Consider the following 26,627-nt stretch of genomic DNA (forward strand, 5'->3'; position numbering starts at 1 on the left):
GAGTCAACTTTTCTCGCAGATCTAGGAATCCCGACCCAGTCAATTATGTAGTATGTAAATTACGTCCCGACCAACTTTCATTTTTATTCTTTGAAAACTGGGCTTAATGAATGTACGTAAAGTATCGTCCCAGATTTGAATGTGCTAATTAGGGACAATACTGCTCATGTATACTGGATTTTCGAAAATGAGAAACTTTCTTTAAATTACAAAATCCATAAAAGCGTGTCGTCCCGGATTAGCCTGTGCAGACTTCACAGGCTAATCTTAGACGACATTTTCCGCATATTCATTTAGCCCATTTTCACAGAAAGAGTCTCTAAAACTCTCATTATTTTTGCAAGAGATGTGAAATGATTATTATCGTTAATACCTTTATATTTGCTGCAGCTGGTGACAACCTATATCCAAAAGAAGCGCGATACAAATTTTCGCCAAGTCCCTAACAAATCATGCTACCGTTTATACAATAACACACAAGTATTTTTCTAGTTTATACGTCATTTAAACCCTTTTATTCTCACCTCATCTGAGACAGGTTTCCTTGGCCTACCACGGCCCCTTTTCTCCTCGTCCGGTACCTTTGCTGGCCCATCGCCGGCACCGCCCTTCAGGGGTTCGGACATCAATCTGTCACTGTTTGTAACCAGTCAGAGAGATAAAGCATACACTCAGCACAAAATCATCAAGTTTACAAACTTCACTTCATCCATTAGTTAACACGATTGCCTTCTCTTAATATCGATGTCAAGTCCCCTATTCCGGTCGCCCGTATGAAACTGAACAGCGTTCTTTTTATTATTTCTTTGATCAAACTACACAGACGTGTTAACTGTGCCCTGACTTTTAATAATACCACACTCACGTATAGAAATTACAGATATGCGTGATGGTTGAACTATTAAACCTATTTAACGTTTAAATCACCCACTTAGCGATGTCAAACTCCTGATTCATTTTTCCGCTCCTATCAAAAAATGTCGTGATTAATGTGCAAAGTTTCAGCCCCCTAAAAGCGTTTTCAATAGGATTTGTTGTGAAGGCGATATCTCTACTTTGCTTTGAGTTTATGACCTAGTTCTCACGGCCTGAACGTTCTTATGAATGAGCAACGCGCAGTAATGTGGTATGTGGCCTAAATATATCCCTCCGCATGAAGCGATTCCATTTTCCACCACCTTACTGTCATCAGAGTTAGGAATGTCGGGATTAGAATCTTAAGGAATCTAAAATGTACGGAGAAAACCGAAACATTCCGAATAGGAAGTCCCCCAAAATGTGTGGGCTGAAACCAGCGAAAATACCGGAAATATTAAGTCGCATTCCAGTGGTTTGTTTCGCTCGATTGTGTAAATATTTATCAAGCGATTAAACAGATAAAGATCTAAAACGTTAAGTGACAACAGATCACATGAACTATGTCAATATGCCGAGTCAGGAGTCTTTCAAGAGGCGGCAAGGTCACATGTGGAGAAACAGTTGGAAACGAAAATTAGCTTGCAGACGAATCAGTTTTATTCTCATATGATGTTAATACTGGTGGTTACGAACATGCTCAAGTGAATCACCTGGTTATTGGAAAGTGAAACTTTAAACAGTATTGTACACCAAAAGTCACTGCACGAAAATGTATTCACTTTTGAAGCGGTATAAGGTGACAAGAGGCATGGTGAAATATGCATATTACGTCAATGAAGCGTTTGTTCACATAGAATTACCAACATCCATACACTAGGTAATGCAATATATATATATATATATATATATATATATATATATATATATATATATATATATATATATATATATATATATATATATATATATATGCTTCAGTAAGAACTTGTAAAATACACGCTTTCTAATGATTATTGATACAATAACGCGAGAACCTTATAACGAATGTATTGTGGAATATTCGGCGACATTCTTGAAACTTACATTCTAAATATATTATATGAATAAGGAGTGCAGATATTCATCTGTGTTTAAGTGTCTCATAAGTCAAAACATACTGGCGAGAGTCGACATTATAGTAAACAAACACTGTTACTTTTTACTTTACAATCTTATCCCAAGCGTGTGGTCGGTCGACCCAAAAAACTCCAGTTTCACGAGAAGTAAGAGTATGTATAATAAAACAGATTAAGTCGAGCACCTAATATACTTATAGGTCAGTTTTCGTGTTTATTACAGACTCATTGTAAATCTATGTGTGTAAAATAAAAAAGGAATATTACTTTTGTGTGAGGAAAACATACAATTTTCTTTAGAAATGTAACATCTTAATCAAAATGTTAACTATTATCACAATGGCCTAAAAACAACAAAATAATTCAAATACTTTCTCTAGCCGGGACATTGTATTGCTCTACCAACATAATTAACGCATGAATCAAAATCCTAGATCACAAAGCATCTGTCATGTTCAGCCCATAGCTAATAGCGTCTAGTATATTATCAGCATAACATTAATACATTCGCTTATATGATGAATGAGTGAAAGTTGATTTAAACCTGCTGACGATGAAAAAAAAGAGCCTGCCCTCGCTCTGGGAAAAGAGGTCTTGACGCATGCGCTTAAAGTGTCGTCCCAGATTAGCCTGTTCCTTCCGCACAGGCTAAAAGCTTAAAACGTTCTTATGATTTTTTTTCGTTTTACAGGAAGTCTCGTCTTATCCGAAATCCACTTAAGGCGGAAAGTGTCGCCCTTTATTACAGACTGATCTTGGACCAACACTTAAGGCGGAAAGTGTCGCCCTTAATTACAGACCGATCTTGGACCAACACTTAAGGCGGAAAGTGTCGCCCTTAATTACAGACTGATCTTGGACCAACACTTAAGGCGGAAAGTGTCGCCCTTAATTACAGACTGATCTTGGACCAACACTTAAGGCGGAAAGTGTCGCCCTTAATTACAGACTGATCTTGGACCAACACTTTACGCACATGCATTAAACCCCGTTTTCTCAGAACTCGATAATAAATCGCGATGCGCTGTCAAACAATACGGCGATATATTAGTGAAAGTGTACCATTAATTGTGCATTCATTTTATTAAAAAGACGTTCGATATAATATACAAAATGCAATATGGGTTAAACTTGGTCAGTCATACATAAGAAGAAGAATGCTCAACAAATTGTATTAGGAATATCTTCATTTCTTCTTATATGAGCTTTTTGTGTAACCCTTGGCTTTACACAAGGAGAGCAATTGCTCCGCTACATTTTGTATTATTTCAACAATGATATTTACATGTATGTAACATTTTGTATACCAGCATTTATTGACAAAGAAAATATGTCACTCTTTATGTGTCGTTTTTCAGACGGCATTGCCGTTTTACAACGATACCCTCATAGTCTACAAGCTAAACTGTACATATGGGTGATGCCACAAACACACATAATGCATTTTCGAAGAAAATCTAGTATTGTTAGCTGAACTCTCTAATAAATTAATGATTTTAGTAGAATTTACTTAATTTCCATTGCACTTCCAATGTTAGAATCATAACTAATGCTGGAAGCTTGTAACTTTGAATTAAAAAACGTTGTCAAACAATTTATTATTGTTAACTTTAAGTATCGTCGGTTATTGTTGTTTTTTTCCAACATATTCGCCTTTTATTATCTTTGGGAAGAGTTGTTAAGCATACTCGTGTATTGATTAATATCACCATGGTATTATTTGTTGAGATAATATTTGGTTAGTTTTTAAGCATATTTATTTGTTATTTTGTGGTTGGATATTGTTGTATCTCCTTTGTTTATAAAACATTGTCGTTGGTGGGGAATTTAAACATTAAGTTTAGTTATAACCTGAGCTGTCACGGAACATAGCGTTTGACTTTTCTTACCACAGTGTAAAGGTTAAAGTCTTTGGTAAGTGACCCCACACATGGTCATGTGTTAGATTTCTAGATCAATGAGCCGCGTTCTGCGAAAACTGGGCCTTATGCAATTGCGTAGTGTCGTGTGGTGCGCACAGGATAATCAGGGACGATACTCTCCGCATAGACTCGATTTTTATTTCGTTGATACTTCCTAAAACGAAAAATTACATAAAAGCGCAAAGTGTCGTCACTGATTATCATGTTGTCAACATTAGCCGGGGCATTACGTTGACTTTGAGAGACGGGGAATAAGAAAACCTCGCATTATCCGGTTAATATAAACCATCAAAAAGAGAATGGTCAGTTTATGACATCAGTTATAAGCGCCTGTATTAGTTAAAATCTACAGATTTTTTTCCACAATTACCCAGAATGCATCAATGTGTCTCACAGTCAAACCGTGCAGTAAATGTATAAATGAGTCACACGCTGGAAAAGCGGGGCTTAATGCATGTGCGAAAAGTGTCATCCCAGATAAGCTTGTGCAGTCCGTGAAGGCTATTCACGAACGACACTTTCTGCCTAAAATGTATTTTCGCTAAGAAGAGACTTCCTTAAAACATAAAACTATATAACCGAAAAGTGTTGTCCCTGATTAGCCTTTGCGGACTATACAGGCTAATCTGGGACGAAACTTTTCGCACATGCATTAAGCCCCGCTTTCCCAGAGCGAGACTCAAATATAAGTATTATCCAACCGCTATACAAAACACTCATATAACTGTATAAACAAATTTGTGTGTACTTACGGACCCTCGCATACTTCAAAAGTTCACAAAAACTGTATCAAAGCAACGTGATCACTAATCAAAACCGACAACAAACCATGTTAACATCCATTTAAACAAGATTGTATCGCGTATATAGAGAAACAATTGTGTCTAATGTGAACATAGCAAACTAGCCTGCCCGACTGAAAGCTATGCGAGGAATTCGTAAAATTAGATACATGGTTGACATGATTATAAAGTATGCTATTTAAGGACACATATTTCGCTTAAAGGTGCTTGTTTACAGATTTTCGTATTTAAAAATGTAATTAAATAGATTTGTTAAGAAAGCTGTAATATTTGGAAGAGTTTTTAATACAAATAATACAAGAGGGTCTGAAAGGCCCAAAGTCGCTCACCTGAGATTCAAAGGAACTGACCTGTTCTGTGCAGCCCAAGATGTGATTAGAACAAAATGTTCTTACCAACGTTCATGACTAGTGAACACCCTGGCAGCCACCTATTTCAACAGACCAGAACCATTTTCATACACATCCAAGATCTCATATTAACAAATATACTGACAAAGTTTAATGAAAATTCATAAGTCCATATAAGGAAAAATGCCCCGCCCACTGGTGGCCATGTTTTTCAAGCAACTGGAACCATTTTCGAACTTGTCCAAAACATCATTGGGACAAATCTTCTGACAAAGTTTCATGATGAACGTACAATAAATACGGCTTCTAGAGTGTTAACAAGGTTAAACTTAAGCTATATAAGGAACAATGCCACGCCCCCTTGGCGGCCATCTTTTTCCACCAACCGGAACCATTTTCAAACTCATCCAAGATATCATTGGGACAAAACATCTGACCAAGTTTCATGATGATGATCAGATCGGACAATAAATGTGGCCTCTAGAGTGTTAACAAGGTTTTACAAAAGCACACTATATAGCCATATTAGGAAAAATGTTTCATGAAGATCGGAAAATAAATGTGGCCTCTAGAGTGTTAATAAGGTTTACTATAGCCATATAAAGAAAAATGCCCCGTCCCCTGGCGGCCATTTTTTTCAAACAACGGGCATCATTTTTTAACTTGTTCAAGATATTATTGGGATGAATCTTCTTACCAAGTGTCATGAAGATCGGACAATAAATGTGGACTCTAGAGTGTTAACAAGATTTTACTATAGCCATATATAGCCATATAAGGAAAAATGCCCCGCCCCTTGGCAGCCATGTTTTTCAAGCAAACGTTACCATTTTCGAACTCATCCAAGATGTCATTGAGACCAATCTTCTGACCAAATTTCATGAGGATTGGACAGTAAATGTGGCCTCTAGAGTGTTCACAAGGTTTTACAATAGCCATATATAGCCATATAAGGAAAAATGCCTCGCCCCTTGGCAGCCATGATTTTCAAGCAAACGCAACCATTTTCAAACTCATCCAAGATATCATATAGACCAATCTTCTGACCACATTTCATGAAGATTGGACATTAAATGTGACTTCTAGAGTGTAAACAAGGTTTTTACTATAGCCATATAAGGAAAACTGCCCCGCCCCATGGCGGCCATATTTATTCACCGATCTGGACCATTTTCGAACTCGTCTGAGATATCAATAAAACCAATGTTGTGACCAAGTTTCATGATGATTGGGCAAAAATTGTAACTTCTAGAGTGTTCACAAGGTTTCTCTATAGCCATATAAGGAATACTACCCCGCCCCCTGGCGGCCATGTTTTTCAACGGACCGGAACCATTTTTTAACTCAACCAACATATCATTTAGACAAACATTTTGACAAAGTTACATTAAGATTGGGCATCAAATGCGATGTCTAGTGTTCACAAGGATTTCCTTTTTTTGACCTAGTGGCCTAGTTTTTGACCCAGCATGACCCAGTTTCGAACTCAGTCGAGGTATCAATGGGATAAATGTTCTGACCAAATTTCATGAAGATCAGACAATAAATGTGGCCTCTAGAGTGTTCACAAGGCAAAATGTTGACGACGGACGACGCACGACGGACAAAAAGCGATCACAAAAGCTCACCATTAGCACGTTGTGCTCAGGTGAGCTAAAAAAGGGAAAAGATAATATAACATAGATGTGTCAGTCTTGGGATTTCAGCCCGGGACCCCCAAAGGCATTAATGCCACCACTACATCAGCAGGATTATGCATTTTTTGTAGTCTAGCTAAATGCAATGTCGGTAATACACGTTTTTGCTTAATTATCGGTGAAAAGCGTAACAAGACTTAGTTAATTTTTGTGATTTCGTTTGCTGATTATCAATAACGAAAATTTATTTTGTACAAATATAAGTCAGTCGTGTTATGTTGCGTGTTTGAATAGAATACATTCATTCTCTTTTAATTTGCAAACATTTTTTAAAGCAAATTGTCATGTTATCAATCTGTGAACGAGTCCCTTTAAATCGCCAATATATAACCGCAGGTTAAATAAGGCCGTTTGATGAGATACTTTTAAAAGGTGCGAGCAGGGATTAAATAATATCGCAAAATTCATCCTTAAAGTGTTTCGCAGAATTTTGAAATTTTAATTTTAATCCACGATCGTCTGTAGTTGTTTCGGGACGATTATTAATATCACCACAACATGAACTACTGTAGCGGCAGGGTTAATAATTTGTCTGAAAGTTAACATTTCACGAATAAATCATACTTATACTTTTATTTATTTAATGTGCAGTTATTTTGTTCTGGTCTTACGGACATTTAAGGCATGGCCCGGAGATGAAATTTACACAATGATTGTTTACAATCAATTAAAAAAATAATTTCAAGTGCGACTTTGACCTTGAATCCGGTGACTTGAAACATGCTCCAGACAAATCATCGGAAGATGGTCAATATGTGTACCAAATTAAAAGCCCATTAATACTCAACGAAAATTGCATACTACAATATTTTTAAACAAGAAACCGTCGGAGACGGGTGATGCTCCGCAAAGTTTTTTTTGTCACAATATTACACTATATATTCAGATAAAAGGAAACGTCTCGAAGGGCATAACTTTGGACAAAATAATACGATGGATGGTTTAGCAACTTAAAAATTTCAAAGTGCCATAACTCTTTCAATAAATAATCTAACCAGAACCCACTAATAACATGCGCATCTCCTCAAGGTAGTTAAGCTTCCTATAAAGCTTCATTGAATTCCAGTCAGTAGTTGGGGGGGGGGGGGGGGGGACAAGAATTGCACTATATGTACAGTTTATAGAAAATTTCAAAATTTATCTCTTTCGGAGATAATGGTAGGGCATAGGTGTTCACTACTTAATCCCTGAAATATGATAAACTTGAAGACTATAGTAAACCATCGCACTCAAAAAGGTTACATTCCACTAAGAAACGGTAGAAAAAAAGTTGCAAAAACAGTCGATTTTGATTTGTTTCAAGAACTTTCTTGCATTGAACATGACATATCTTTTTTATTGCATAAATCGATTCCGCTTAGAACGGCCTTTAAGAAAAGGTATGGTTATGGGGGTCTCTATGTGCAAAATGTTGAATTTATTTTGGCATAAAGTTGTCGCTTTCACATTGAATTATATATGGAAACTATTTAGTGTATTCTGACCTAAAGGCAAACCAGGCCCAGTCACAAAGGAGCTGTATTTACAGAAAATCACCATTTTTGGGGCGGGATTTTACGCATTTGGGCAAGTTTCACGGAATAACTGCGTTTGTTTCATGAATTTAAGGAGCATAGCGAGTTTTTAAGAAAAAAATGCGTTTTTTAGAGGAAAATAAGAAAAGAAAAAGTACAAAATCTCGTCTTGAGCGTCTCAGATCCCAACAATTTGTGCTGAAATAACTCATAAACATGTTTTGATAGTTGTTTACTTGTTTTTCTACATAGCTTGTAATAGTATTCCATTATAATTACCGATTTTTATTGTTAAGGGTTATCTTTTTTTACTCCTAAATGCCCTTTATTTATCAAAGCTCCTACCGCGAAAGCCAGATGGCTTACCAGGCGTTATAATAAAATGCATTTTAAAGCATTTCTACGTGAAAGATCGGTCTGAAATTTGGCAGGCACATAGAAAATAGGTTCATAAGTATCGAAAAATACTTATTTTTCGCGATGTTAACAGTAAACGTTGTCTTATAGGTTACAGTACACTAAATAACCGTTTCATGAAGGGCTGTACTCTCTAAAAAAATACCATAGTTGATAGGAAGGCTTGTTTTACACTTTTATCTATTATTCGGGTGTTATCTTTCGGAGATAATGGTAGGGTATGAATAGGTGTTCACTACTGAATCCCTGAAATGTGATAGACTTGAAGACTATAGTAAACCATCGCACTGAAAAAGGTTACATTCCACTAAGAAACGACCGAAAAAAAAGTTGCACAGTCGATTTTGATTTGCGTCAAGTTCTTTCTTGCATTGAACATGACATATCTTTTTTATTGCATAAATCGATTTTGTCTTAGAATGGCCTTTTAGAAAATGTATGGTTATGGGGGTCTCTATGTGCAAAATGTTGCATTTATTTTGGCCTAAAGTTGTCGCTTTCACATTGAATTATATAGGGAAACTATTTAGTGTATTCTGACCTAAAGGCAAACCAGGCCCAGTCACAAAGAGCTGTATTTACAGAAATTCACCATTTTTGGGGCGGGATTTTACGATTTTTCTAATCGAAATACCTCGACCTCGTTGATTTTCATTGATAACATTCTCCTAACAGAGTTGTCGTTCGTGTTTCAACATTCAACAATGGCCGCCCCCATGAGAGTCTCGAGTCAAAACTTTCTTACTGCATAAATTGGCTTGTTTTGCTTTTTAGAAGCTGTCATTTCTGATATATGAATTATTTATTCACTAAATCTCCGCTAATGACAACAATGGATGGAATTCGAAGGATATATTCGATGTGAATGGATCACTTTCTACAACAATGGCTTCGCCCATGAGAGACTTGATAACACTCGTGTCAAAACTTTCTTACAGCTTAAATCGGCTTGTTTCGCTATTTAGTTATGCAACAATAAATGTAAATCGAAGGATATATTCAATGTGAATGAAGCACTTTCTGGATCTCGACAACTTGATAAGGCAAATCTGGCATACTGATGATACTGGTATTTTTAGTTATAAATTTAAGTTACATTTCGCTTTATAAATTTTGTTCGAGCATTTTGCGACTTATTGAATGGCTATGATACCCGATATCAACATGTCATATGGGATTTGCATATCACCAAGCTGTCCTGAAATACAACATTGATTACAAACTCTTTACTCAAATTACTGGTTTGTATGAATTCTTTCTTCTTTCTATTTAAGTAGTTGATATCATTTTAGTCCAAATAATTAGACGTAATTTACCGTTTAGTCCATGTATATCAACCTTTTATTTATAGGAGTAAATATTATGTAAAAGGGGACTTTTCACAGATTATGACATGTTTTGAAGTTAGTCATTAAATGCTTTATATTGATAAATGTAAACATTGGATCTTTAAAGCTCCAGTTAAAAATCCAGAATAAAATTCTTTTTAAAAAAGTAGTTCACAGCAGGGCTCGAACCAGTGACCCCCTTAGTCCTGGAGTAAAAACGCATTAGCCTGCTCGACTATTCAGCCAAGTACAAATGATTGGCGTGTTTTATACCTAATATAAGCAATCTTCGTAGTTTCACACAACATAACTCTCAAAATTATTCAATCGTTTCGCGTTGCAACGCTTTATAATATTTAAATCGTTAAAAGATGCATACATTGGCTATATTAGACCATGGTAAATGTTCAGTAATACTGTTTCCTAAAAATAACATAACTAAAATGAAAATTTGCGAATCCGATACAACTTTTTTCCATTTTTGTCAATTTACCAAACGTGAAAAGATCTCTTTAAAGTTAAATGAACTGTATCCCAGTAAAAACGACATAAAGGCGATTGTGGCCAGTTTAGATCCAGTTCAGCCTGCAGTTGCTTGAAAGCTGTTTGCTTAAGAGCGGTTTTCTGACAATGACAAATAGTTTAATTGGATACTGATAAGACTGCCCTTTTCCTGTGACCTGGCTAATTAAATTCAGAAGCCTGGTAACAGCTTAACGTTAGTGTTACCAATGTGTCAGACCAGGGCCTGGATTTTGAAATCTAGGACATGCATGGTCAGAAGATGTCATTTAAAATTATACATTTTTTCAAACACATACAAATGCATACAAATATAAATAGTAAAATGCACTAAGTCAGAAGGCATTTGACTTCGGCTGGTGCCTTGGCACACCAGGTGTTTCGGTTGCAATAGTTTGATGGACTCCCTACTTGGATGTGTAGTAACATTATTTACAGTATATCAAACAGTATATTATTATGCCCCCCTTCGAAGAAGAGAGGGTATATTGTTTTGCACAAGTCGGTCCGTATGTCCGTCCACCAGATGGTTTCCGGATAATTACTCAAGAATGCTTATGCCTAGGATCATAAAACTTCATAGGTACATTGATCATGACTCGCAGATGACCCATATTGATTTTGAGGTCACTATGTAAAAGAGCAAGGGCACGGTGACCCGAAATAGTAAAATGGTTTCCTGGTGATAACTCAAGAACGCTGATGCTTAGGATCACGAAACTTCATGTGTACATTAATCATGACTCGCAGATGACCACTATTGATTTTGAGGTCACTAGGTCAAAGTCACGGTGACCCGAAATAGTAAAACGGTTTCCGGATGATAACTCAAGAACGCTTATGCCTAGGATCATGAAACTTCATAGGTTCATTGATCATGACTCGCAGATGAACCTTATTGATTTTTAGGTCACTAGGTCAGAGGTCAAGGTCACTGTGTCGCAGATGACCCCTTTTAAGGTCACTAGGTCAAAGTGACCCGAAATAGTTAAATGGTTTCCGGATGATAACTCAAGAACGCTTATGCCTAGGATCATGAAACTTCATAGATACATTGATCATGACTCGTTTGATCCCTATTGAATTTCAGGTCACTAGGTCAAATTCAAGGTCACTGTGACCCGATATAGTAAAATGGTTTCCGGATGATAACTCAACAACGTTTATGCCTAGGCCATAGGATCATGAAACTTCATAGGTACATTGATCATGACTCGCAGATGACCCCTAATGATTCTCAGGTCACTAGGTAAAAGGTCATGGTCACAGTGACTCAACTTTGAAAAATGGTTTCTGGATGATAACTCAAGAATGCTTACGCCTATGATCATGAAACTTCTTAAGTAAATTGATCATGACTCGCAGATGACCCCTATTGACTTTCAGGTCACTAAGTCAAAGGTCAAGGTCACGGTGACTTGACACAGTAAAATGGTTTCCGGATAACACAAGAAAGCTTACGACTAGGATCATGAAACTTGATAGGTACATTGATCGTGACTCGCAGATGACCCCTATTGATTTTCAGGTCACTAGGTCAAAGGTCAAGGTCTCAGCGCCAAAAAGCGTATTCACACAATGGCTGCCACAACAACTGACAGCCCACATGGGGGGCATGCATGTTTTACAAACAGCCCTTGTTTCAAAAATGTTGTAGCATACTTATATTGATATTTACAAAATTGATGCAGATGAATGATAGACTTTACTGAAAATCATTTTAATGATACTGAAATCATGACAGTGAATTAATACTGAAATTACTTAATATAATTTTATTTTGCTTGATACAATCATGTACATCTATATCAAATGAGATCATACTGTAACTTCAGTGATGAATTTCAGTGAGTTAAATTAAATCCAACATATAAGTAACTCCTATATCTCTCCCGCAGCGCGCACACCTGAACATCCTGCTGTGTACCTACCCAGATCCAGATAAAAAAAATATGATACATTATTATGTATCATATTGTTCAGAGGGAATGATTTTACCTCTGTTGTATCAATGTATTGTTTTACTTCTTTAATCAGTGTGTTTAAAGATATATAAACATAGCTCCAGGGTCTTTGCTTCAGGCAATGAATATTTCATATCCTGATCTCTTTTTCTAATGGATATTTTAACTAGTTCCTACATTCAATACAGTCAAATATATGTTAAGTAGTATCTGTACACATTGGTAGATTAAATTTGTACATCAAATATTATTTTTTAATTGTTTTAAAAAGATATAGTTCAAATGTTCATATTAGAACCTTAGTCATGTCACGGAGATCTAGAGTCCGTGGTCATGTGGTGATTAAACATTTTTAAATATAACCACTTTTATATGGAGTCCTGACCAGATCTCAAATGCATATCCCTTTTCTCTGTCACCCTGGTCATATCCTATCAAAATGGCAAATTATATGCAGAACCGTAGTTTATACAAAATGGTTTAATGAAAAAATTGACATCCTTTTCACATGGAAATTTCACTTTGACAGTCATAGAAAAAGAGCCTGCACAACACAGATCAAAAATACTTTTTATTTGTGGATAATCCCATATCTTGAAACTCTATGTACATAAATATCTCAAGTCTTCATGAAATCAGGACAACAAAAATGTTTTTTAAGGTTCATGTAGAGGCTTCATTTTGAAAAATGTGGGACCACTAGCATTGAACTCAAATTTGACTAAAGGAAGAGTGCCACATTGAAAATGTATACATATATGCTTTAAAGGATGTTTTTCCTTCAAACTGCTACCAATTTTGTACATCAACGTATCATGACATCCACAAAATCAAGCAAAATACAAAGCGATTTTAACACTTAAATATACATTATTTTCAAAAATCTGAATCATGTTTATTCCACGTATTTCGGCGGAAAATTATATAACAAGTGATTAATATCGACATTGACGAGGGCAAGTTACGCTTAAATAGTCAAAAAAGTTAACATATCTAGAAATATCAAAACTCGAACACATGTCATTTCATCACCATGGGGGCAGCCATTTTTAAATTAATAAAATAGAGAGAAACATGCTAAAAACGAACTCATCGCCTAATTGACATTCCAAACGGTTGACGATGACGAATGCATTGGATTGTAATCTTTCCGTTCAGACCTCATAAACACTCAAAAGAATAACTATGTAAGAAGCATTTCACCAATGTTTACAATCGTTGTCGAATCACATGTTCATTTATTATTGCGCATAAAATAGTACGCTTACAGACTGACAGAAAGATCGATACGAAACTCCGTTCAATTCATCACGGTATACTATTCTATTGAAAAAATATAATAATACATCGCTTAAACAATCTAAAAGTAGAAATAATTCTTTTAAACGGAGTTTTTAATAACGAAAGTGAAAACAACGGAAGTTGGTGGGATATTTTGTGAGATGCACTTCGGCTCCAGAAAAACAATACAAATAAACTAAAAAAGACGTGTGGGGGACAATTTTCAGCTGGAAAATATTTTAAATAGGGTAAGTGATGATATCTCTACGTGGTCATTTCTGTTATATAGTGCGATCTCTTGCTGATTAATATTTATAGTTGTTTTACTAGTTGCCACCCAACTGTCAAAATAAGTATGTGTTTTCTCAGGTATGTGTATACACATACCCGGTTTTCTCACCACTGCACGTGATTTCGACCGATTTGTTTTGCACGTTTTTCTACGGATCACAGCGATGGCTTCGCTTTCAAATTGGGTAGAAGGAATCGAAATATAAAATCAATCGTTTTGCCAATTTCTTTATATTCCTTTACAATTTTATATGTCGTCTGCAATCTATCTCAATTTGAGATGGTTTAAAATTTGCAATTTGGTTTAGAGGTAAATAACAAAATTGTTAAGCTTTTAAATAGAATTGTGACACTTATTATCCACCATACCTGGATTTTTAAAAAGTAGTTACGTTTTAGTTATTTTTAGAACTTTGTTTAGGATAATTATCCAAAAAGGCAGTTGAGTAAAAACTCATTTGTTGTTTTATGACAATAATTTTCTGTGAAATGTTGCTAACTTGACCTTGTATATGTATATAGCTTTGTATTTATTCAACTTAAGGTAGTGCATATCCTTCCTAACTTTAGATTGAAATTTTGTAAATTAGTGTAAAAATGTATTGGTTTTAAACCAAATTATGACTAAAGCACATAAATATATTTTATGTCAAACATGTGTTTATGTTATTCTATCCGTCTTTAGCTTTAAAATGATATACAGTTTGACCATATTGTACCACATTCAATGAAGAAAAACCAAAGTGAAGTTTTAATGAATTTTATCCCCCATGAACCTTAAGTCCTTAATTGACCTGGCTATAGTAATCAGATTATTATAAGCTCAAATAATCTATTTATGTCATATGATTTGTGTATTGTAAACATACACACAATATTGCAGGTATATGATAGCAATAAATAATAACAAAGCCATCCATACTATAAAGGTCAATGGCAAAGCCTGTGAGAAAAATTTGAACGCATTGAGTGTAATCACACAACGTGCTCATGGTGAGCTTTTGTGATCGCTTTATGGCCGTCGTGAGTCGTCAACATTTGCCTTGTTAACTCTGTGGATTCCACGTTTATATTCCAATCTTCATAAAATTTGGTCAAAATATAAGTCTCAATGATATCTTGGATCAGTTCGAAAATGGTTACGATTGGTTGAAAAACATGGCTGCCAGGGGGTGGGGCATTTTTCCTTATAATGCTGTAGAAAAACATTGTTAACACTCGAGAGGTCACATTTATTTTCCGATCTTCATAAATTTTGGTCATAATATTTGTCCCAATAATATCTTGTTATCTCAGGTGAACGACTCAGGGCATTTCAGGCCCTCTTGTTTGTTCATCTTACCATTTAAAGAAACGATATAATTGCACAGATGTCTTTTACTTTTAGAATGTGTTATGCTGCATTTCTTATGTGGCTTGTTCGGGGTATATTGTTTAGCACATGTCGGTCAGTCCGTCAGTCGGTCCGTCCACCAGATGGTTTCCGGATGATAACTCAAGAACGCTTAGGCCTAGGATCATGAAACTTCATAGGTATATTGATCATGACTGGCAGATGAACCCTATTGATTTTCAGGTCACTAGATAAAAGGGTAAGGTCACAGTGACTAGAATGCTTAGGCCTAGGATCATGAAACAACATAGGTACATTGATCATGACTGGCATATGACCCGTTGATGTTCAGGTCATTAGGTCAAAGGTCAAGGTCACAGTGAGTCAAAACAATTTAATGATTTCCGGATTATAACTCAAGAATGCTTACGTCTAGGATCATGAAACTTCATTGATCATGCCTTGCAGATTACCCCTATTGATGTTAAGGTCACAAGGTCAAGGTCAAATTGACTCAAAACAGTAAAATAGTATCCGGATGATAACTCAAAAATGCTTACGCCTAGGACCATTAAACTTCATAGGTACATTGATCATGACTGGTATATAACCCTTATTGATTTTCAGGTCACTAGGTCAAAGGTCAAGGTCACAGTGACTCATAACAGTAAAAGGTTTCCTGATGATAACTCAAGAATAGTAAGGCTTAGGATCATGAAACTTCATAGGTAATTTTGATCATGACTGGCAGATGATCCCTATTGATTTTCAGGTCACTAGGTCAAAGGTCAAGGTCACAGTGACAAAAAATGTATTCACACAATGGCTACCACTACAACTGACAGCCCATATGGGGGCATGCGTGTTTTACAAACAGCCCTTGTTTGTCTTATGTTGGTAAATGTTCATCTCGGTCAATTCTAGGTTAAGTTTGAAAGTTGGTCATATGTGGTCCAAACTAGGTCAACAAACCAAATCACAGAAAAGGTGAGTGAAAACTCCAGAGGTCACATTTTCTTCCAGATCTTCATGAAAATTGGACAGAATGTTATCTCGATGAAATAAAGTTACTTTTTGAAAGTTGGTAGTTTGTCAAAAACTAGGTCATTAGGTCAAAATATAGAAAATTTCCTTTACCTTTCTACAGGTCACATCATCTTCCTGATTTTCATGAAAATTGCTTACAATGTCCATCTTAATCAAATCAAAAGCTGAATTTGCAAGTCGGTCATGTGCAGGCTAAAGCTAGGTTACAACTTAGTCAAATCATACACAAGTTTTGACACTATAGAAGGAGTTTTGGGTGAGCGATACAGGGCTATCTTGTTTTAGAACAGCCTGTAGTGAGAAAGGGAAGGTATTGTATTGGTTTCAAAAGTAACATTTTGTTGTTATTGGAAGTAACTGAGCAATTATATGATGTCATAGTTTTGGTTATTTTGCTCACTTGTTATGATGTGACAAGGTGAGCTTTTGTTATCACTCTTTGTCTGTTGTATTTTATCCAAAGTTTATTGTGAACAAATAAGATATCATTTTACAATGTTTAAATTTGGGTGTCACCTCTTTGCCAGATTCTTATGAAACTAGTCACCTCTATGTCATTTTGGGTTTCATATTCTATCAAAAATTAGGGCACTAGGTCAAATTTAAGAAAAGGTCTGTTAATACTTAAGTGGTCACATTCTCTCTTTGATCCACTTGTAAATTGGTTAGAACATTATTTTAAATGATTTCAAAGTCAAGCTTGAAAGTAGCATATTCAACATTTAGGTCACAAGGGTAGTCTCAGTGATTAACAGGTCACGTTCCAAAGTGGGTCATGTGCTTCCAAGCATTTGATTAATAACTAAAATCATTAAAATCTATGTTAACACTTACATTTTTTTACCTGATCTTCATGGCAGTTGATCAGAATGTTCAAATAAATAAAAGTAGGAACTCGGTAACAAGGTTCAACTAGATCGGATAGACGCAAATAGTTTGTTCATACTCACAATGCCTTTTTACTAGATCTTCATGAAAAAATAGTTGACACCACTAAGAAACACTCAGTTTCAGGTGAGCCACATTGTGCTGTTAAAGCTATCTATGTATAGCATAGATTGTTACAAAACCTTGTTTATCAATAAAAATAAATGAAAAAAGGCTTTATAAGAGTTGTAGTCTTGGATGATTTATTCCTCAACTTATAATCTACGACAATCTTTTGAGAAGAAAAACAAAATTTGACTATTATTATACTCCAACATACTGTGATTGGGGGCTAGCACAGGAATTCTCAATTATGTTCCTCGAAAAATAATGGGTTAGAATATTGTTGCTGTTTTATCCAGTTGTCTGGACCATTACTCCCAAAAGAATTGTAAGTTCAAATATGAGATATTTATAGGTAAATAAATCTCATTGAAGGGAGTGCAGTGTCCGAGAACGAAAACGATTGCACCACAACCATTAACTATTGACCTGCGGATAAATGACAAGCAATAAAAATAACACAATTGCGGTGATGAAGATTAACTTAAATGGATGCTGATTTATTTTATGCTTTCCGGTGATTTATACAGAAATATCAGTGAAATAAACTGGTATTTCACTGTTTAAAACAGTAAAAAAATAACAGTGAAAATATCGATATGTTTCGCTGTTTTTCTGGGAAAATCGATATTCCACCGAATCCAACAAATATCCTCTATATATCCATCCTCTTCAAAAGCATCGTCAAACCAGTACTTTGATTATTGTTAAGGGTAATATTTTTTACTCCTAAATGCCCTTTATTTATCAAAGCTCCTACCGCGAAAGCCAGATGGCTTACAATGCGTTATAATAAAATGCATTTTAAAGCATTTCTACGTGAAAGATCGGTTTGAAATTAGGCATGCACATAGAAAATAGGTTCATAAGTATCGAGAAATACTTATTTTTCGCGATGTTAACAGTAAACGTTGTCTTATAGGTTGCAGTACACTAAATAACCGTTTCATGAAGGAGGTTGCAGTACACTAAATAACCGAGTACACTAAATAACCGTTTCATGAAGGCTGTACTCTCTAAAAAAAATTACCATAGTTGATAGGAAGGCATGTTTTACACTTTTATCTATTATTCGGGTGTTATCTTTCGGAGATAATGGTAGGGCATAAATAGGTGTTCACTACTGAATCCCTGAAATATAATAAACTTGAAGACTATAGTAAACCATCGCACTGAAAAAGGTTACATTCCACTAAGAAACGGCCGAAAAAAAAAGTTGCAAAAACAGTCGATTTTGATTTGTGTCAATTTCTTTCTTGTATTGAACATGACATATCTTTTTTATTGCATAAATCGATTTTGTCTTAGAATAGCCTTTAAGAAAAGGTATGGTTATGGGGGTCTCTATGTGCAAAATGTTGCATTTATTTTGGTCTAAAGTTGTCGCTTTCACATTGAATTATATAGGGAAACTATTTAGTGTATTCAGACCTAATATGCACATCTCCTCTTTGTAGTGAAGCTTTCCATAAAGTTTAATTGAATTCCGGTCATAAATTGCTGCGAAATAGCCTGGACAATAATTGTGCACGGACGGCACACACACGGACAGACGAAGCGGCGACTATATGCTCCCCCCAAAAACAATTTTGGGGGAGCATAACAAAAATTAACACATAAAAAATCAATGTTTCTTATAGCAATAGCCAAAATTTCAACGCACGATGTGGTCTGATAACACAGATTTAACAATATACAACATGCTCTTTTTGTGAGACAATATATTCAACACATGTTCATGTAGGCCTACCATGTTAGTGTTCGAATGTCGTAAGAATAGATATCGTTGCGGGAAATTAAAATGGAATATTTTTTGCCACAAAAAAATAAAATAGAGCATTTTGTATCTCGTTTAATCTATGACACCATACCAGATCTAGCGTATAAATTTTGGCTTTTGCTATAAGAAAAAATAAGAAAAAAAATTATGGGTGAACTTTATTTTACGAAATATTCGTTGATTTTGAGTATTTATGATACTGAGTTTAGATAAACAAAACCTATTCCTTTTACGAATTGACCTCATTTTGTGCCTTAAGCTGAGCATCGCAGGCAGGTTTTTGCACGCGACAGTACACACGTATTTTGATATATTGATGTGTACGTATTTATTTCGAAATCCAATAATGCATTTAAATAAATGGAACTTACACAAGCATGTATTTTCCGTATATCTATATCAAGAATATGCAGCCAGTTACATTCCACTGTGGCCTTGGCATTTATTAAAGAGCCGTGCTTTTGCAAACACCATGTCGTCTCCCCGGGTCGTCTCGATACGACAATCATTTGTTCACGAAGATGGACTTTCATTTTATCGATATAAGGAATAGGATCAAACTGATTTAAAGTGTTGGCTTTTCACTATCATATGTCTCCATACCAGAACCAATATGCGGACAATGCATAATTACCAGTATTATATGCATAGATAATATATATAATTATCTCTTATACTTTCACGCCTGCTGTCGCATATCAGTAAAAACTAGTGCTGCAGCGAATCCAAAATTTCAATCGGATCCGAATTCGAATCCAAAGGCTCGGATATCGAATATCGGTTCGAATCCTAATTTGAAAGTAAAAATGCGCAAAATAAATTATAATTTATATTGCTATAAACCAAAATTATGTTTTGCACCACCAGAACTTATATATTTCTTACGAAAAAAGTAATTAAGTATTATTATTATAAACTTTACAGCTACTAATATTTATACTACTTAAGCAGCATAAGAAGATGCAGCTGCAGCCGCAACAGCAGTAGTGGAAGCAGAAATAACGACATCAAAAACAAACACTAAGAAGATAAAACAAGAGGGCCACGATGGCCCTGAATCGCTCACCTGACTAACCAAATACAATCCCAACCCAGTTTTCATCAAGATAAACATTCTGACCAAATTTCATAAAGATTGGATGAAAACTGTGACCTCTATAGTCTACACAAGGTTTTTCTAATATTTGACCTATTGACCTAGTTTTTTTACCCCAGTTGAGCAAATACAATCCCTACACAGATTTCATCAAGATAAACATTCTGATCAAGTTTTTTTTTAAATTGGATGAAAACTGTGACCTCTATTGTCTACACAAGGTTTCTCTATTATTTGACCTAGTGACCTAGTTTTTGACCCCAGATGACCCAAATACAATCCCAACCAAGATTTCATCAAGACATACATTCTGACAAAATTTGATGAAGATTGGATGAAACCTGTGACCTCTATTGTCTACACAAGGTTTTTCTATTATTTGACCTATTGACCTAGTGTTTCACAGTTTGACCCAAGATGACCCAAATACAATCCCAACCCAGATTTCATCAAGATAAACATTCTGACCAAATTTCATAAAGACTGGATGAAAACTGTGACCTCTACTGTCTACACCAACAAATTGTTGACGGTTTTTCTATTATTTGACCTAGTGACCTAGTTTTCGACCTTAGATGACCCAAATATAATCCCAACCCAGATTCCATCAAGATAAACATTCTGACCAAATTTCATTAAGATGGGATGAAAACTGCAACCTCTATGGTCTACACAAGGTTTTTCTATTATTTGACCTAGTTTTTTGACCTAGTGACCTAGTTTTTGACCCCAGATGACCCAAATACATTCCCAAACCAAATTTCATCAAGATAAACATTCTGACCAAATTTCATAAAGATTGGATGAAAACTGCAACCTCTTTTGTCTACACAAGGTTTTTCTATTATTTGACCTAGTTATTGACCTAGTGACCTAGTTTTTGACCCCAGATGACCCAAATACAATCCCAACCCAGATTTCATCAAGATAAACATTATGACCAAATTTCATAAACATTGGTTGAAAACTGTGACCTCTACTGTCTACACAAACAAATTGTTGATGATTTTTCAATTATTTGACCTAGTTTTTGACCCCAGATGACCCATATACAATCCCAACCTAGATTTCATCAAGATAAACATTCTAACCAAATTTCATAAAGATTTGATGAAAACTGCGACCTCTATTGTCTACACAAGGTTTTTCTATTATTTGACCCATTATGCAGGGAATAATCAACATGCGTGTCCCGCGTCTATGACGCACAAATATCGAAATAGACGCATAGTTTTGAAATATGTGCGTCCACTTGGACGCATTGCTGAAACGAATCCTTTAAAACATACGCGAATCACGATAAGTACGAACCATCTAGGGTATGAGTCAAAAGTGTAGCGATGAACGCTGAGTTTAACCTAATTGATTGGCTCTAGTTGAGCTGCTGCTGTATAATACGAATCAATTAGAATCGACCTTTAAAATAGAGTGTGTTATGATATATTCTAAAGTCCCCGGATGAAGGCCTACTTTAACTTTTTGTAACTTAGTCATAAATAATACAGAAATAATGCCTCCGAAATAAGGTGTTGAAACTAGATCCAAAACAAACAACTCTAAACTTAAATAACAGTAGGTCAACGGCTCGCAATTCGGACGTTAACAATAATATTATCAGGCTCTCAATTCGGATGTTAACAATAATATTATCATTGACTTGAATTAGTTGAAATTTTGTTACAGATTACATTCATGTAACAGACACTTATAGCCTATGTGAAGGCACACAAGATAGTGATAACCCTGAATTTGCTTTTTGGTTTCAAAATTCACTGTTTTAAAGATTATTAAAAGTTTAATGCAAAATATAGTTTATGAGCTAGTGTCACTTAAATGTTCTTCACTACTTGGTATCTTTCAAAATTTGGGACCCATTCTTTTTCAAGTTGGACTCATCAATTTTGGTCTGGGACTAATTAATCTAAAATCTGCGAGTTCAGGGACCCATAGATAGTAAATTCTAGATTATTCCCTGATTAAATGACCTAGTTTTTTACCTAGTGAGCTAGTTTTTGACCCCAGATTACCCAAATACAATCACAACCCAGATTTCATCAAGATAAACATTCTGACCAAATTTCATAAAGATTGAATGAAAACTGTGACCTCTACTGTCTACACAAACAAATTGTTGACGGATGCACGCACGCACATACGGACGCTGGACATCACAGGGTCACATAAGCTCACCATGTGACTTTGTGACAGGTGAGCTAAAAATGCACTTACGTTGTTCGAACAAACTTTTATACCCAGGTCGAGATTCTGCAAATTTCTCAAAAACTATCAAAATCACACATACACGAAAAAGTGTAAGCATTTAAATGACAAACATTTATAATAATATAATGTTATTAATTAGTTGAATTCATATTTGCTTTGTTATTGAGCTGAAGATAGATTGAAAGCTTGAATTTCACATTAGAATTACAGGTTTTTTATATAAACTGAAGTATGAAGTTTTCAAAAATAGCAAAATTTCTGTTCTATACAACTTATTGGTGCACAGAAAAAATAGCATTTAAACTAAGTATATGACCAAAGATGCTTGCTAGACATTACATGATGCAGGAACACAATTTGACAGGTCGCGAAATTATGCAAAATTTACCTGAATAACATTCCAGCCACACTGGATCCACTACCGTTGTTTTGAATACAACTCAGAAAGACAATAAGGATTGAAAACTTACTTATTGCCATTAGGAATTGCATTTGTAATGTTTAAATCCTCCATCATTTTGAATTAGTTCTGCTGAGGGGTATTATTGTAGTTCATTAAAAATATTGAAAGTTGTTATTTTTGTACGCTCTAATATTGAAAGTTACTTTTGTGGTTACACTGCACTATATTGTTATTGTCAAAAAAAGGGAGCTGAATATACAAGGGGCTGAGTGCTTATATTTTTAAAGATTTAAACTTTTGCACCAAAACTAAGCATAAAACTTCAAAATGGCGTCCAAATAGTTGAAAGTTTAGATTTTCATATAAGGCCGAGTTTTTCATGGTTTCTGCCTTTTTTCTCGTATAATGCGAATTTCGAACTTTATTGGCGAGGCTCAACTTGTATTGGGCAAACAAATTGAACACATTCTTGTCTAATATTATAAAGTAAATGAATGTCTCATATTAAACACAATTGTCAGTCAGATATAATATGAATAACGCTGTATTTTAACAAGCAATTAACGCATCACACGCAATCTGCATTAAGTATCAATAAAATGCTATGTAATTAGTATGCCGATAAAACCCGAAATGCTTCCACACCGAGGATTTTAAATTGTTTAGGTGCATCGCGAATTTTATTCTGCGCCATTTTGCACCATCGAAAACGAAGGTAGACTGTGTATCATTATGTTTTTTGTCGGAAAAATAGCGTCAATTGTAACAAACTACGTACCAGTCAGCCTTTCAAGCAGAAAGAACCAATTTAACGAAAGTATTAGGGCGAAAGAAACAATTACCGCAAAGGAAAGGTTAAACTCAAATAAGATCCAGATTCGAAACCGATTTTAATTATCAGTTAGATCCGCGAATCCTCGTTTGGATCCGCGAATCTCGGATATTACGGATACCCGTTGCAGCCCTAGTAAAAACAGTATTCTCAAGGTTGACGATATATAAATGTGTCCTTACCAAATAAGACTTCCTGGAATCTTCAATACCCTACACCTCTCAAATATCTTTCCTTGTATGATACAATACCCTTTGAACAGGGGTCAAGTATTGCTGTCAGCCCAATCTGAACTTCTGTTGTTGACACTGACATAGAGCTGTGAGAGGACGTAGATTGCTTCTGGCATGTAGTTACATGTACATGGCGGACAGATACGTCATCGCGTCCTGAAAGTGAGTGTCAGATTTTGTGGAACATTACATTATTGTGACGTCATACCGACATATTTATGTTAGATTATAGATTATAACACGGCTCAGGGATTTGCCCGAGAATCACTGCCAACGAAGATCTATAACCTATAGGTTACATAACTTTATCATAATAAAATAAAGCGTAATTTATTTAAGTTAATTGAATGTTTTTTAACAAAATGACGTTACCTTTGTATCATGTATGCTGTGTTTTATACATAGCAGATAACGAATTTATAGAGAATAAACGTTATTTTCCTAATCTTTCTGTATAATATGTCAGTTGAGGCTTAGAATAGAATAAAAGAACGTTGAAGTGTGCCTAGCCGTTTTAATGTTCTTGTCGGGCCTTATACTTGACACACTGATGAGGCAATAACCTGTTTGTTTTTTTCTTTTTATCATATCACTACGTCCTATTTGTAAAGATTTTTTTTAATTTTATCGCTACGACGCTATTTTTTAGTGGGAATGGATATGCTATATTATAATTGACGTTTTAAAGGGATCTTTTCACGCTTTGGTAAATTGACAAAATTGAAAAAAGTTGTTTCAGATTCGCAAATTTTCGTTTTAGTTATGATTTTTGTGAGGAAACAGTAATACTGAACATTAACCATGGTCTAATATAGCCATTATATGCATCTTTTGACGATTTTAAAACCTAAAAATTATAAAGCGTTGCAACGCGAAACGATTGAATAATTTGGAGAGTTCTGTTTTTGTCGTTAAATTTTGTGAAACTACGAAGATTGCTTATATAAGGTATAAAATACGTCAAGTATGTGTACTCGGCGGAATAGCTCAGTAGGCTAAACGTTTTTACTTCAGGACTCTGGCAGGACTCCAGGGGTCACTGGTTCGAAACCTGCTCCGGGCAATGTTCTTTTCCTTTTTTAAATTGTATTCTTGATTTTTTACTGGAGCTTTTACGATCCAATGTTTACATTTATCAATATAAAGCATTTAATGAATAAGTTAAAAAATGCCAAAATCTGTGAAAAGGCCCCTTTAATGGACGTGTTAGTCATTAGGTCATGTGAAGTATTTTTTTTGCTGTTGTGTTGGTCTTTATGTTTAAAATGTATATATATATATAAATTATTTTGTTGAATGTTATTTAATATTAAAAAAATGAATTACAGTTCATTCCGAGTTATATGACCTACCTCTAAACATTGACAGGTACTTTCTGGACGGGATAGAAAATATCATGCACCTTTATATCAGGCAGCTATCAATGTAGTGGTATGGTCGAATAAGTGAGCAGACTGAAACGCAAAATTGTTACAAACCATCAACACAGGTGTTGCAAAGTTACAAAGTCATGGATCATTTATTTATTTCATTATCATTTTCATTAACTAGGCCATCTGATAAAAATCACGAACATAATGCTAAAACATTGTTGGTAATGACGTCATTTTGCAGTTCACAACAGTGCGTGAAATCGATCGTGTGCCAGATACCAATCGGACGTAGAAAAGCGATATCGGCTCAACTGTTGTGCATACCCGGCCTTTTCAAATCTATATCAGTTTAATAATCAAAGCGCTGTAGGCGCTGAAGGCCTGGGGCTAGGTTAAGTGTGACGTAAAATGCATTTACGATGTTTTGTCCGAATTTCTCCCTTTGTCCGAATTTATACGGATTGACCATAGCGGCTGAGTGCAGAAGCTCAGAGACTGTAAGACAAGACAATAGTTGTGTATATACTACAGTGTACATAGACGGTGGAGGACAATACGATGCTGGTTGTGGGAACGATAACCTTTTGTTCAACTCTATGGATCTGGTAGAGGTTCGTCTACATAGGCGGTGAAGATATACAACAACAACATGGCCGCGAAAAACTGTTATTGTTGGCGTCAAATAAATCACGTTCAGTAGCCTAATAGCTTTCTATTACATAATTAATAAATGAGTAAAACACTCATACTTTCTTTGTAATGTGTATACAAAAGAAAATCCACCTAAGCCCAAGTCTCACTTTTGCCGGTAGAGCCCCGGTCCATCCCGGTTTGCTCACGCCGGTCGATAAGCGAGGACCGGGACGATTCGTAGAAAAAAAATTACGCAGTCACACTATTTCCCGGTGCCGCCCCGGTTGAAGCCGGTCAACTGCTCGGCAGAGTCCCGGTCAACCCGGACTGGCTACGGTTTATCCCGGTGAAGCCCCGGTTGTCGCCGGTAGTGACCCGGTGAAAGCCGGCAGCGTCCCGGCATAGCCCCGGTTGTCGCCGGTAGTGCCCCGGTGAAAGCCGGCAGAGCACCGTTATACCGTAACACCGCCGGCACTCACCGTGTTAATACCGGCATCAGACCCCGGCAGAGCTACGGCAACGCCCCGGTTTTACCCCGGTCGTCGCCGGTTATGTCCCGGCGGAGCCCCGGTGAACGTCGGTGGCGTTCCGGCAGAGCTCCTGTTTTCTTATATACCGTAGC

General features: G+C 35.8%; 2 protein-coding genes across 2 annotated transcripts in view; one reads left to right on the forward strand and one right to left on the reverse strand.

Moving 5' to 3' along the window:
• The window catches only part of LOC127858501 (high mobility group protein HMGI-C-like), a 34,468-nt gene extending 11,511 nt beyond the window's left edge, over positions 1 to 22,957 (reverse strand). The window contains exons 1-2 of the mRNA XM_052395699.1: positions 22,920 to 22,957; positions 525 to 636 (exon numbers count right to left, since the gene is read on the reverse strand). Coding sequence (XP_052251659.1) covers positions 525 to 636; positions 22,920 to 22,930 — 123 coding nt within the window. The 5' untranslated portion in view covers positions 22,931 to 22,957. The remainder of the gene's footprint in view (positions 1 to 524; positions 637 to 22,919) is intronic.
• Positions 1 to 26,627, forward strand: part of LOC127858495 (small integral membrane protein 29-like) — a 220,403-nt gene that overhangs the window by 39,693 nt on the left and 154,083 nt on the right. The window lies entirely within an intron of this gene.

Source organism: Dreissena polymorpha, chromosome 1 (genome assembly GCF_020536995.1).
Source record: "Dreissena polymorpha isolate Duluth1 chromosome 1, UMN_Dpol_1.0, whole genome shotgun sequence".
In the NCBI taxonomy this organism is placed as follows: Eukaryota; Metazoa; Mollusca; class Bivalvia; order Myida; family Dreissenidae; genus Dreissena; species Dreissena polymorpha.